This window comes from Schistocerca serialis, chromosome 1, assembly GCF_023864345.2.
Source record: "Schistocerca serialis cubense isolate TAMUIC-IGC-003099 chromosome 1, iqSchSeri2.2, whole genome shotgun sequence".
In the NCBI taxonomy this organism is placed as follows: Eukaryota; Metazoa; Arthropoda; class Insecta; order Orthoptera; family Acrididae; genus Schistocerca; species Schistocerca serialis.
In genome coordinates, this window is record NC_064638.1 from 721,724,253 (window position 1) to 721,739,969 (window position 15,717).

Sequence of the window (15,717 nt, forward strand, 5' to 3'; positions counted from 1 at the left end):
AGTTGAAGGTAGTCTTGACAGTATCAGGGGTCTAAACAAAACAGTTATAATACTGGAGACTTTAACAAAGTTTAAAAAGATAGAGATGATCTTATGGCTATTTGTGCAACACACAACTCGCTCCCAATCATAAATTCCCCTACCAGAGTTACAAGGGTATCCAGCATCACTATTGATAAGATACTGATAAACAATGATAGCCATGAATAAGCAGCTAGAAACTTCAACACAGGCTTCAGTGACCACTTGCACAGCTTCTTGAAATATCTTCAATGCAGAACTTAATTAAACAAACAGAAACAATAAAAATAGGAAGAACCTTCAGCCATCAAATCATTGAATACTTTAGGAATTTACTAAAGAAGGAAACATGGACTGAAATGTACAGATACGAAAACACACATGAGTAGTTCACCATATTTATGGATATATTTACATATTATTTTAACATGTCATTTCCAGCTAAATATCAGAAAATCAAGTGTAGTAGGCTTAACAGAAAAAACTGCTGGTTGACAACAGGTATAAAAACGTCATGTGCTGAAAAACGAAGACTATATGAGATCTCCAAGTCTTCCATAGTATCCAATGAATTCCTTGCATATTTCAAGAATTATAAAATGATACTTAAAAAAGTGATCAAAGAAGCTAAAGTAATGGCAAATGACTGCTATATAAATAATTCCAATAACAAAATGAAAGCTGTGTGGAGTTTAGTGAAACACAATGTTTCTCCTAAAAATTCCAGCATTAAATTGAATTGTAATGGCAAAGACATTCATGATCCTACAGAAATAGTAAATGTGTTCAATACTTATTTTAGCAATATAAGTGAGCAATTAATCGCTGAAATCAAACCTTGCAATATAAATGGCCCAGTATCATCCATAAATACCAACGTAACTCCTACTTCACTGTTTCTCTTTCCAACAACCCAGAAAGAAGTCCTGTCAGTTATCAGAACTTTAAAAGTGAATCATTCCACTGGAATAGATGGCATCCCAGACAGCTTTATTAAAACATGTGGAGATCTCATTAGTGAACCATTAGCTCACCTTTATAATAGTTCCTTTCAAACCACAATTTTCCCATCATGCCTGAAAACAGCTAAGCTCAAACCACTATTCAAAAAAGGTAAAAAGGATGAAGTGGTTAACTACAGGCCCATTGCTCTACTATCTGTATTCTCAAAAATCATAGAAAATATTTTTCAAAGAAGAGTAGTAGATTTTCTGGAAGAGCACAAAATACTATCCACAGCACAATATGGGTTCAGGAAAGGCCAATCAACTGATACAGCAATATTTGAACTATTAAGTGAAGTACTTCAGAGACTAGATAATGGGGAAAATGTTATTGGAATACGTCTAGATCTCTCTAAGGCTTTTGATATCATAGATCACACAAAACTATTGCCTAAGCTTGACAACATGGGGTTAGAGGAACATCTAACAACTGGATAAAATCATACCTAAGTGGTCGAAAACAAGTGGTTGAAGTGCAACATCAAAATTTCATCAAACTCACTCAACACTATTCGAACTATGAAACCATTAAATTCGAACTATGAAACCATTAAATATGGAGTGCCAAAAGGTTCAGTTCTGGGACCTCTTCCATTTCTGTTGTATGTGAATGACCTAAACAACTTCTGCGGGAATGTCATCCAGTTTGCTGACGAAACAAGTGTGCTTGTGAGTGGGAAAGAAATCAAAATGCTTCAGAAGTCTACAACAGAGACACTCAACAATACTGAAAGCTGGTTCAGTCACAACAAATTGCTAATAAATGCAAGTAAGACAGTGGCACTAAATTTCTTTGATGTGAAAAAAGGTGAGCAAACTGTTCAGATTCAGATATCTGACAAAGACCTTCAGAATGTAAACAACATTAAGTTCTTAGGAGTATGGCTCCAAGCTAATCTTAAATGGAGGACGCAAATTGAAAAAGTTTGTAAGAAATTAAGCACTACATGCTACTTAATGAGAATATTAGAGGGATGCTGCAACAAAGATTCTTTGGAAACTGTGTATTATGCCTATATATATAAATAGATATGGAATTATATTCTGGGGTAACTCCCCTCTCAGCCAAAAGCTCTTTAGGCTATAATAAAGAATTATAAGAATAATGGAAGGTGTAAAATGAAACAAAACCTGTAAACCACTCTTTAAAAAGCTAGAAATCCTCCCACTTCCATGTATATATGTGTAAGAGATAACCGAGTTTGTGAAAAAATATTCAATGGAAAATCCCATTCTCTTCCAGAAAAATGAAAATATCCATTCCTTTAACACCAAGCAAAAAGGAGATTTTCATCTAGAGCCCACCAACATCACCCCGAATAAAAAAGGAAGCCCGTATTACGGGAAAGTTATTTATAATAAACTTCCCCCACAAATTAAATCAATAAATGACCTGGTAAATTTCAAGTCAACTGCTAAGGCATATTTGACTTATCACTGCTTCTATAGCCTTCACGAGCTCTTTCAAAAAGTTCACTAACGATTTGTCTCTTTGCCTTAATGATGAATCATATAAATGTTACTAGAACTTTAATGATTTACTAAGTAAATGTTACTGTAATACAAATATTAATCTGCCAGTACAGTACATGCTCTTTCTGCTTTAAAATATCTACTCTTTATTTTTGTACAACATTTGCACTGTGATCATTTAATGTATAAATAATAACATTAATGCAAATTTAATATTATATTTTGTTGTACATTGACTTGTCCTACATCAGAATATACTATTTGTGTACTATATGATCACCAGGACCAATAAAACTCAACTCAACTCTACTCTACAAGATATAATGAACACATAAATGCTTACCACACTAACAATCACAATAGGCCAGCAATAGCCACCCACATAAAAGACACAGGCCACCCATTCCATGATATTGTGAATGATCTTCATATATTACATAAAAAGGATAAGGGACACCAAATGGACTTATATGAAGAACTGGAAATCTTCATTCATGGCACAGCACATGGAGATGTATTATTAAATGATAAGCTTGAAAGTAATAATGTTAACTTCTTCAAAAACTTCTCCAGCATTAAATTTTTGTTCCATTGGCAGAAAAGTTTTCATTAAGTATTCATGTAACATTCTCCATATTGTCAATACACTGTCTCTGGAATTGGAAGTAGTTTAGCTTAATTTTATAACTCCCTTGAAAGTTGTAAACAGTCTTTGAAATTGTAAGTGGTTTATCTTATATTTTAAAACTCTTTGGAAAGTTGTTAACAAGACGTTTGTGAAAATGCTAAGCTGTGTTTGACTTGTTACTGTGCTGTGTGTGCCAGAAAATGAAATTGCCAACAAAAATGCCAGTAAACGTATTAATATATATTACCTAATCATACTATTCACATAATGTACACACTGTAACACATTTATCCTTCCACACAGGTTTATTTTTCAATTTTTAACCCCACTGGCACACACAGCTAACGTACATAACCTACCAGCTGATGTGTAAGTAACTGTATAATGCACCTGATGATGGCAGCATGCTGCTGAAATGCATTGTGCTAATAAAATATTAGTAAAAAGTGATTGCAGCAGTATAAAATTATTCCACATAATATTATCATTTTTTGTTTGCCTTGTAAATATTTATTGTGAATTCTTGTTTTTCTGACATGTTCTACATCCTGGAGGATCTCCTACTAATAGGTCTATTGGAGTGAACATCAGCACAAATGAAATTCAGATGTAGGGTTTACTGTTAATAAAGAGATCAAAAACAAAACTGGAGATACTGAATGAATCTCATACATGGAGCACGACTTGTTTTAAAAATAAACAAAATATATTTGATGAAATTTACTCAAATCTACACATCATAATGCTCTTATTCTGATGGGGAGGTAGAAGAATTTTAAAAGATTAACAGAAAGCGTTAACATTCATCAAATCCCATAAAAAGATGATAATGGGGAATTGTAATGTAAAGGATAAAAAGAACATAACAACACTTAAATTGGAAATGTTGTGTACAATGTCAAAAATAACAGAGGTCAAAGGTTAGTGAATTTCTCAAGAACAACAAATACATTCTTCCAAAATAAAATAAACTGGATACGGGTTTGTCAAGAATGAAATAAGACTAAAGTTGAAATTGATTACATATTATCAAACAATATGAAAAATTTAGAAAATGTTGGTGGTCCTAACTATTTTCCAATTGGAAGAGATCACTGACTTTTGAGGTGCATAGTAAGAAAAGATAGTGCTCTAAAAAGGAACAAACTCTTCAGGAAGGCAGAAATGTAGGTTATGAGACACTATTTAACAACAGGGAGGTATAAATGATTCAATTAAATAGGCTCAGCATCATGAATAAAGAAGGTTATACCAACACATTGAAAGGTGAAATTCTTCAAAAAATTGATTTATGCAAACAGTAAAAAGTATGAAGCGAGCCAAACAAAAGAAAATCCCAAACAAAGCATCTAAAACAAACTATAACACAAAAATGATGGAATATGGTGAATTAAACAAAACTATTCAGAAATGTCTTTGAGAAGACTGAAGATGATACACTGAAATACTGTAGAAATAGTACAAGAATATGAATAAGACAAAAAAGAATATTATACTTGAAACTAGAAGTAAAGCTGTGAGGACGGGGTGTGAGTCATGCTTGGATAGCTCAGTTGGTAGAGCACTTGCCAGCGAAAGGCAAAGGTCCCGAGTTCGAGTCTCGGTCCGGCACACAGTTTTAATCTGCCAGGAAGTTTCATATCAGCGCACACTCTGCTGCAGAGTGAAAATCTCATTCTGGAATATTATACTTGTCAGGAATCACATTTCATAAGTTAAATTGGCACATGGCACAATAACTAACACAGAGACAGACTTGTGCAAACATTCCCTGACTCCTTTAAATGCTTCTCTAGGTCAAGAGTTGAATCAAAAAGATGTATAGTTAGTAATCAAAATAGTGGCTTTCTCGAAGAAATGTCAGTGTTACAATAAAAATCATTAAATCTGGAGGTGAGGCAATACAAAAAGAACTTACAAAATAGTTAGCAGAATGTGTGTAAAGAGTACTACTACCCAGAACTGCAACAATACTGAAATTATTTTATTTCACAAGGAAGGAAACAGAAAACCATACAAAATATTATATTTTCAAAGGAATAAATTGGTTTTAGAATAGGACCAATTGCAAGTTGTAGGTAAAATTATTAAACATTGCAATGAGTATGAAATATCACTTTGACTGGGATTCATAGATTTTGAGTCAATTTCAACAAACAACTGATTCAGCTTACAGTAGCATAATGCATGAGATACATACACCAATGTTACAGCTTTCATTAGACTTTATAAAGATAGTAATAAACCAGGAAAATGAAGAATGTGTAAAGCAAATATGCATGAAACTCATTCATTATGTGGATGACAATGCATTGTTTGCCTCTAGTGCAGATTACTTTCAAGTAGAAGGCTCTATGGCTCTGAACACTATGGGACTCAACTGCTGTGGTCATCAGTCCCCTAGAACTTAGAACTAAGTAAACCCAGCTAACCTAAGGACATCACACACACCCATGCCCGAGGCAGGATTCGAACCTGCGACTGTAGCAGCAGCGCGGCTCCGGACTGGAGCGCCTAGAACCGTGCGGCCACCGCGGCCGGCTCAAGTAGAAGGAAGTAATAGAGTTAGTTTGCATGTATACCTGATAATAAATAATGATAATACCAAAACAGTCTACAACTAACATACTGAAAAGGAAATAGTAGAGATTAACAATGAAGTCATAGAACCAATTGACAAGTTTATTGTATCTACAATAGTGGCAAACATGGACAGCAAAAGAACTAAACAGAAGAGTAATAAAAATGGTCTCCTGTACTTTTCCTAAACAGAGTTTTCAAAACTAAATTTCTGATGTCTGGAAATAATAGTCTGCAGTCAAAGTGTAATCATGGCAAAGACATGGACTTGTGTGAAAACCATCCAAGAACTGCCAGTCACTCAGCAATCAATTGAGAACTAAATACTGTATGTGAGACTTTAAATATTCAAAGAACTTTGAGATTTATGATGGATTTATTTGTCTGGTGCATTAATATTATGGAGAAAATATAGCAAATTTGAATGGGAGGTACTTTGCAAGAAAGGTACTGAATGGCAGGTAAAAGGTAACATCATGTGTTCGCAAAAGAAAATCCTTAAGTTATAACATTAACGAGAATATATTTACAGAACCGTACAGCAGTATGATCTATAAACGTAACTGCTAAAAAAAGAAGCTAAGCGTAAACATAACTTCAGGTATAAAAAAAATACGGGTTGTGTATAGAGTCAGGAAGGGTTGGTATGAGGTTGAGTCCATATGTTCCCTAGAGGTATACCTCACAAACAAAATACATAAAATAATGAAGGATAACAAACAAAAAATTAGACGATTAAACTATTTAAGAGACTAGAGATGGATGAACTGAGCTAGTGAATATACTTGTGTGGTTAACAATGCAGTAAAATTATGAATACTTCTAAAGATGATGGGGTTATTTACTACTCTAGAAATGGAGTGAGAAATAGCCTGAGACTGACAAATTTGACAGAATAGAATTCTGCAGCAAAATACTGCATTCGCTCCAATACTGCATAAGTTGTCTAATAGTCGAGGAATGCCACCCATTATACCATTACAATTATTCAGCACTCTTTATATGATTGTATCACCTTTTGGAACCTGTCAGCGACAAAGGACTTGCAAGCAGGAAGTAACTCAAAGCTGTGAAGCTATACATATTTAAAACTATGGACATCCAAAAAAAGGACAACAATATGAAGAGCAGGAACAGATTACTGTGTATGACAACAGAGTGACATTGTTAATTACCACCCCTAGTTAATTACATCATACTCGGGTACTTAACACTGAGCTTTGCTCCAATGGTATGGCACTGAATAAATTTTGTAGTTCTCTGAAGATGATTTCTAAATAGAACTAACTTCTCTTATTGTACAATGTATTATAATGAACAGTATGAAGGCCAATAATATGCCTCTAACAAGGAAATGCTTCAGACATGTTAAAAATGTAGTAATGGTGCCTCACCATCAAGTCCATCCATGGTATCTTGAGAGGAGGGACCCTGCTCATGCTCACTTCCATCCGACTGACCTGCACCTCCTGCACTGGGGGGAGCCTGCAGTGACAGATCGTCATGATGGCTCAAAACGGTTGGCAGAACCTGGCAACAGAAATGGAAGTTGATTACTCTAAGCACTCGCTTCTGGACAAGGGAAGGTGCGCCAGCCCTGCACTGAATCCACTTCGCAGATTAACAGAGGGGGCTGAGGTACCGGGCAGCCTGGATGTGGTATTTGGAGAGTTTTCCACATCTAATGAAATAAATACTGGGCTGGTTCCCTCATCATGCATCCAATACATGATGCACAAATACTTTGAAAAATTATGTCACATTTAACCATGCAATTGCACCTACATATAAACAGAAGGGGTACACAGATTCCTCCCCAAGGGGAGGTGGTAGTAGTTAAAAAATGCGTTTGGGAGTGGTGACCCTGCCATAATAATAGCCTAAATACAGGTATGGTTGATTCTCTGTTAAACTGTAAAGGTACCATACCAGTCCTAGCTCTGCACTGGCTGGACAAAGGGGCATGGGAAAGGAAAGAAGGAAGGATTTATACAGAGATCTTACACTGAAGTTTTATAGAAACTAAACAAAAATTTGGAGCCGCAAGTGAAGTTTGCAACTTGAATTTTTGCACCATAACATCAAATTTTTCTAACAGTTAATTCATTAGTGTAAGAAAATAATTTTTAAAGCATGTCCACTGACAAGAATTTAAAAATACTGTATAAACCAGAATTCCACCGACAAACTTGCAGAAGTTGTTCACGGATACCTTCTGAGTATTTTGGTGTAAGTGACCCATGGTCTCCGGTGGTTCGTTACAGAGAAATAACAATGTAATTACGATTTATTCGGTTTCTTGGCCCAGTTACATTTATGTGAAAATGCTGGCACAATACTGGAAAATGGGTAATATGCAGTCACCAAAATGTACAAAACCAAAGCAGAGTAACGCAACAATCCTCAAACAGATACAAAAGAAGTGTGATCTTATTGCCACTGCTGCGGGAACAGCTCAGCATAGCATCATTATGCTGCTCTTCCATTGCATCTAGTGAACAATACACAAAGTGCATACTGGCCAACTCTTCATCAATAAACCTATCCATAGTACTACAGTGTACCACTGTTAATGCACAACCAACTGTGCTGGATAACAAAAGCCCAGACAAAACCAAACAGTACTGAATACAAACTTCAGGACAATAAGTTAAAGAAGGTATTACTATTCTCAACAGGATGTACCATGAGCTAATGGAAACAAATCACACTTTTTGAGGGTAATGAGTTAAAGAAGGCATTACTGTTGTCAACAGGATGTACTGTGAGCGAATGGAAACAAGACATACTGTGCATATCATTGACATTTACATTTTCAGTTTAATACAGATATAATACCTGAACAACCTCTGAAAGTTAGCTGGAGGAGTTCTGATTTGCCCTGTATATAGCACTTTACAATTTGTTATAATGCACAGAAAGGAACTATAAAGAAGAAATCACGGAATATATTCTTGTAGACAATACCCGAGACAGATTTGAAAAACATGTTTCCTCTGAAAGACTTTGTGAATGAGAAATGTGTAGAGAAAATGAGAACACACATAAAGGGAACTAAAATTACCACATATCTTTACAACAAATATCAATGAATAAATTTCAGTGAAATGCTTGCACAGCTTTTCAAATATAATTCAATTAACCTAATTACATTATTGTTCATGAACAGGGAAGATACTCTCTAAAACGGTGCTTGCAAAACAGGAGGTAATTACCCAATGAAGGGAAAAATGAAATTTTCTGAGGGGTAAAAACAGTAGGTTTCAGTTGTATCTTCCTCACTCAGTCTACCCACTACAAACATAATTCCTACCAGGCATCTGCGACAGTAAAATTGCTATTATTATTAGTGGCAGTGGTCCGAGGCAAAGCACTGGCAGCCTGAAGTCTTCCATTTTTCTGCTATTTCAAAAATAAGACGACCAGCAATGAAATGATTTACAAACAGTAAGTACTGTGTACACCTTCTGATTTAGTCAATTTTAAATGGGGATGTAGGATGTGGGCAAAGCAAGTATTGCTAGAAAGAGGAGTGGTGCAGAGAAAGCCTGTTTTGTAATAACTGTCTACATTTAGAACATTTGTAGCACTTCAAAATTGTCTAAGGCTGAAATCTAGGTAATGTAATATAGCTTATCATACAGTCAAATGACAGTTATATGAGTGTGGCTACAGTTGCCTTGGACTGCAGTCATGTGTGTGTGAGTTGAAGTTTGTGCATATGTGTGTGTGTGTGTGTGTGTGTGTGTGTGTGTCTGCACGCGTTTATCTGCAACTCAGCATCTCCGCTATATGGCATGTAACAACTTTCCTTTTCGTAATATGGTTATATCTTTCTGTATGTTTTATATGACCATGGCTCCACATGAAGAAAAAATCGTCAATTGTCTCATTGACTCCTTATTTCATGGTTTAATAAACCATCTACAAAAACTAAATAACATATATCATTAGTCATTTTAAACATAAAAATGTTGTAAGAAAATTCTTTCTCGCTCTAATGTTTAGTTAGTTACTGGTGAAGAAGGTTACTGAATTTTATCTGCTGTGTGCGTATAGTATAGTAGGCAGAATATATAATTCAGCTTGTAAGTGACTGAGGGTATTCAGTGTGTGAAATTAATTACACCAATCTGCCAGCTCTGGCAGATCTGCCAGCAGGAATTAACCCAGCTGGGCATCAAGTCGAACTAAGATTGGCTGACAGATAAGGGCATGTCCTACCTGCTGCTTCAATTCTACACCATAGTTTACCAATCATAGTGGCTTATGAGTGCTAGTGTGGAGTGTCAGATGTTTTCAATGGATTGGAGAGACCTAGAGCTTGGGCTGGCCATGGATACACTTTAACCACCTCTGTATCAAGGTAGGTCAGGACAGCACTAGCAAAATGTGGTCTTTTTGAAAGATAATGTTACACTGACATCAAAGATATGGCACAGTCACCAGCCACAACACATATCTGGCGCCCAAAACATGTTGTGTACCCAACTGCACCCTAACCATCACACCAGGTGGTGGGTCTGCATGGTGGTAATGAATGGTATGTCACATTATCCGTGTGGATATATCTTCCTGCAAACGAGGCAAATTCTGACTCAAGACACATGATGTGGCTGTAAAATCCTGTGCGTCTGGACAAATAATATGCCTAATCTCTTAGGCGGTGGTTAAGTGGGGGCTGTTGCGATTCTGTATGTCACTGACTATAGACCTCCTGACTTCGTTGGTTCTACGTGCATAGTCATGTTGGAGTCATGGTATCCTGACCAACACAAGAAGCAACACTGACGAACAATAAAAACGTACTCTTGATAGGCCACCGTCATCAAATTCTGGCATGTGCTGGCTAACATTTATCCTTCTTACAAGAGACATAATACCTTCTCAGTTGTAACTAACATTTAAATATACTGAAGGTCCACAAAGATGGGATGCGATTCCGCCTAACTGTATCCACCACTGGCTCATCAACAAACAAGCTGGTGAAGTACTTGACCAATCTGTTCACTCCACATGTGGCACACTGCAAACATTGTATTTTACCAGCTGAATTAAACATCTTGGGCTTAGTGAGGGTAACATTACGGTCAGTTTTGATGTAGTGGCACTGTTTACGAATGTGCCTATCAGAGACTTAGAGCTACTATCCCAGTTCTTTGTAAGTGATATGGTCAAGCTATTTGAACACACTCTTACAGCTCCTTACTTTCTTAACAGCCAGTATTATGATCAGAGGGATGGCGTTGCAATGGATAGCCTGTTGGCTCCAGCTGTTGCAAGACTCTTCATGGAGAATTTTGAGGATATCGCCTTAGACATGGCACCATTAAACCCTAGTTGTTTGCTTCGATGCATTGAGGACACATTTGTCATTTGGCCCCATGGATGTGAGAAACTTGATGAGTTACTGAAATGCCTCAATGGCATTAACAGTAGCATCCAGTTCACCATGGAGGTAGAGAAAGACAATGCATTGCACTTCCTCGACATCCTCATCAGCCAAAAATGAAAGGGATGCCTCAGCCACAGCATCTACAGAAACCACAGCATCTACAGAAACCCCAGCCACACTGATACTAGGCACACCATAAGTCAACATCTTCTAACACAGAAGTGAACAGTGTTACAAACATTGGTGCATCATGCAAGAACGATAACAGACAGCGATAACCTATCCTATGAGCTGAGCCACATATTCAGTGTCTTCAGGAACAATGGCTACATTCATCAAATAAATGAAATGATTTCAAGCAGGAATCACAATAAGACCATTGATGAGTAGCACGAAAAGAAACTTTTTTTTGTCATTCTGTGGAGCCATGTTGGGCAAAACAAGCTGGCTGCTGAAAAAGACACTGTATCAAATTGATCTTCAGCCCTCTGACAAAAATCCTTCAATTACTGAGACCAGTTGAAGATCCAGTTGATCACCTGGGGTCTACAAGATATCTTGCGAATGTGGCCTGTCATACATCAGACAAACAGTACACACTGTGGAACAACACAGGATGGAACCCCAAGAAATGTACTTTAGCTGAGCACCGAATAAAATTTGATGAAACATCTGTCATGGCTTGCACTATGGCTTCTGGGACTGTGTAATTAAAGAAGCCATTGAAATAAAAATCACTGATAACACCCTAAATAGAGACAGTGGCCTGTAGCTTAGCATAGCTCAGGATCCAGCGATCATGCAGTTGAAGTGGTCATATGAAAGGCAGGGTCAACATATCCCCAAATATGATGATGCTGCAGCAGGCAACGGTGACATCACAGTTGGCAGCTAGCATATGTAAGGTGGCATACCAGCAGCCCAGTGGCAGTCATACCACTTGACAATGGCCAAGGAGTGCTTGGCCGAAAGAATGTGTAATTTTAATAACCAGATGCAGCTGGAATCCTGTGACTTTTTATTCAATGTTACCGCTGTGAGACTCTGTTTTCTTCAATATTCAAATGTGAGATCTGAATGACAATCCTGCTGATTAAACTCTGACTGTACTCAGAATCTGGATGGCATTGCTTCTACCTACTCCGTATGGTTGTGTTGAAATACCAACACTTGCACATTCAAAAATGAAGTACACCTCATAGCAATTTGACATTTGTTGCATGGAATTGCAATTTTAGTGCTCAGTAGTGTAATTTCATTCAAGCTGAAGCTTTTTTCCTGGACATCTCAAAACTCTAGCCAAGCTATGTAATTGTCGTAGCTCTTCCTAACCGGTGTGACCTGAAAAGAAGTCACCTGAAATGCCCACAAGTACAAACATACTGAAGGAAAATATAATGTGCTGTTGTTCAGAACTCTGCCGTCTGACTCTGTATAAGCAGTTGTAAGCCATTTTGCAAATAATGCTACCAGTTGCTGGTTAATGTAATTTTGTCCAACTTGTAGATGTAGGCTTCCACGGCCGTTGTCACAGTCAATAAAATTCTTCTGGGTTTGAGGCCGCATTGTCATCTGTAAAATTCCAACATTTTGGCGACTGTTGCTAGGCGCCTTCCTCAGGATGTATTGCTAACTGCTGAGTGAGTACTAATTTAGATACTTATATACTATGGAGCAGTGCTGTCATCGGATGTGAGAGTGAGGAGGAAGGGTATTAGGAGTTCATTTTATTGGTCTTTGCATTGCGTGTTGTCATTGGCAGAAATGGGCGCTTTCCACTGGAGTTTCCTTTACTGCTTGCCATTGGTGAAAATCGGCAAATAGGAGGCTGAGTGCGATTACAGCGTGGCATTGTTTAATATCTGCCTAGTATCGACTAGGCCGCATCAGCACTCTTGTTTACCCTCCACTGCTGTGGCCTACCGCGCGCCTGATGCTTTGCAGGAGCTGCACTTCTGCAAATCTGTCACAGCTGGCAGCCAAGAAGCTGGAAGTCAGTACCTGTCTTCTCTATTCATATTGTCGGGTCGCTTGGCTATTTCTATAGCCTCTCTAATCTTCCTCCTCAAACTAAACGGTTGTTTCGCCGGTACGCGGGCCTCTCAAAATTCGATCTTCATCCTGCACTCTTCCTGATGTACTGCCACCGCTGATTTGTTGTACTGTTTGAGGTGGATATATCTCTTGTGTTCAGTTAACCTTGTGCTTATTGGACGCCCAGTCTCACCTACATACACCAGCCCACATTCACACCTGATTTCATAAACTCCGCACCCAGACATGAAAATGATGATAAAATTGTAAGAAACTGCTCTGTGACAAAAATAAGTTTATCCTGACTTTTAAAAATGTAGCAGTAACCAAGGATGCTATGGAACAGGTACCTGTGCAACATAAAGATTTGTGTCACAATACTTCCAAACACAAGCTTTTGCATTAAATGCATGATCACTGGTGATTACAATACTAGTAATAATGATAATATTATTGTGAATGTAAATGTACTTTCAAAAATGTTGAAAATGTCAATAAAATTAAAAGATTTCAAATATTTAGATGGTACTGAAGTTTGCAGGAGTAAATCCATCATTAAAAATCTAGGCAGTACAGCAGTGGTTGTAATCTGTGCCATTTGCTTATCAAGAAACAAGAACAAGGCATCTGGTTAGTAAGAACTCAACATTATGGACTACATATTTCTCTTTCATAAGCTATGACACACTGGAAAAGGGAGAAACACAGCTTAAGCTTCCTGTGTACTGTTGGATCTTACCCACCACGTAAATTAGAAAAATGTGTCATCTAGCTCTTAACTGAGATAAATGACTCGGCAACGAAAAATGCACTAAAGTACGTGTTGGATATGATGGATAGTGGCAGAAGAGAGATCGTACCTCTGTAATCTAAGCTGCTGAAAGTCTTAGTCACATTTCTATAAACTGGAAAAGTTGGGGTCTTTGTATGTTTATCAAAACACTGACCAGGTCGTGTGAATAGAACAGAGACATTCACTTCTTTGTAAAGAAATTTGAAGAAACCAATGACAATATGAACGAAAGTGTCATAAATACCTTCAGAAATTCTAAAGCCAGTAGCAATGTATAGTGCGTAGGTATACTCAGAAATGAGAGACTGTAAATGCTCTACAGAATTAATACATACAAGATGTGTGAGAACAATAATAAGTTGTGTTTTTGCTGAGTGTTACAAAAAAGGAACAGTGGAATTTAGAGCAATGTTAAGCCATCAAGTTCTGTGTTGAATGAATGTGACCTCTTGAAAAGTTGAAACAGGCCTATGGGTGACATTTCTTATCAAGAGCACAAGTTTCTCACTGGCACCCATCATTTTTGGAAGGCCACGAACACGTTGAAGAAGAACCTCACTCTGAAAGACCTGCAACTTAAAACACTTATGAAAGTATTGAATGAGTGCATGCTCTTGTGAGTACAGACTGACATTTAACAATAAGGATGATGGGTACATATTAAACACATTCGCTATTTATCAAAATTTTTACCAAAGTTTTGCACATGTGAAAGGTTTGTGCCAAACTGAGACTGAAAAACCTCTCACAACTGAGCAGAAGGGCAATTGAAGAAACGTGTGTATTGACGTTCTTGAGATATTGCCAATGACCAGGAATTGTTCAGTCATGTGATCACAGGTGATGAATGCTGGATTTTTTAGTACAACCCTGAGACAAAGCAGCAAAGTGCAGAGTAGCACACTGAGACATGATCAAAAAAAGTCTCAAATGAGCAAATCAAAGATCAAAACACTGCCAATTTTGCTAATTTTGCTTTTTGGACACTAGGAGTACCATGCGTAAAGAATTTGTTCTTTCACAACAAATTGCCAACCAAGTGTTCTTGAACGGCTCAAGAAAAGGGTGAATCAAGTGAGACTGGACATTGCGTTCAAGTGGATACTGCATCATGTCACATGGCCACTTCCATCACAGATGTTTTTCACTTCAAGAGGCATTCCTGTTGCTCTACAACCCTCCTGTTCAACTGATCTGAGTCTCTCTGACTTTTTTCTTCTTCCAAATTTGGAAAATGTCTTAAAAGGATGACTTTTGGGACTCTGGAGAACATTCCAAAGAATGTGACTGACATGTTAAAGGCTCTAGCAGTGAAGCCTTTCCCAAGATTGGGAACGATGATGCCACCAGTGTATGGCTGCTGAAGGGAACTACTTTGAAAGGGACATTGTTGTTTGGAAAAAAAAGGCTGTGCTAGAAAGAAAACAACAAAGAAATATACAATCTCATTACTTTTCTCACACACCTCATAAGTATTGTCTTTGATAGATGACAGTAAATACTTAAGTTTTTATTTCCAACAAGGATAATCTCTGCTGGGCGCATGTGAGCTTTTACCACACCCCTTTTACACAGTCTTTATGATTGTATCCAATGTCTGACCCATCAGTCAGCAACACTCATGGAACCAATAGCACTTCTGAGGGTGTCTAGCACAGCTCTGGAGGAAATGTTGAGAACAGAAACTTTCATGGACCACAACCACACAACCTGTAAGAATCAACAGAAGCTAAGACATCTGGTCATGAAAGCCATCTTTGACTGAAAGTTGTATTATAATTTATCAATT

At 37.4% G+C, this 15,717-nt stretch overlaps 1 protein-coding gene across 22 annotated transcripts in view; it reads right to left on the reverse strand.

The window, feature by feature from the left end:
- LOC126481406 (sex determination protein fruitless-like) overlaps window positions 1-15,717 on the reverse strand; it is a 417,410-nt gene that overhangs the window by 314,222 nt on the left and 87,471 nt on the right. For all 22 annotated transcript variants that reach the window (XR_007587575.1, XR_007587568.1, XR_007587570.1 and 19 more), the window contains one exon: window positions 7,101-7,236. Coding sequence is in view for 12 of the 22 variants with exons in the window: in XM_050105138.1 (XP_049961095.1) it covers window positions 7,101-7,236 (136 nt within the window). In the remaining 10 variants the exon portion in view is untranslated. The remainder of the gene's footprint in view (window positions 1-7,100; window positions 7,237-15,717) is intronic.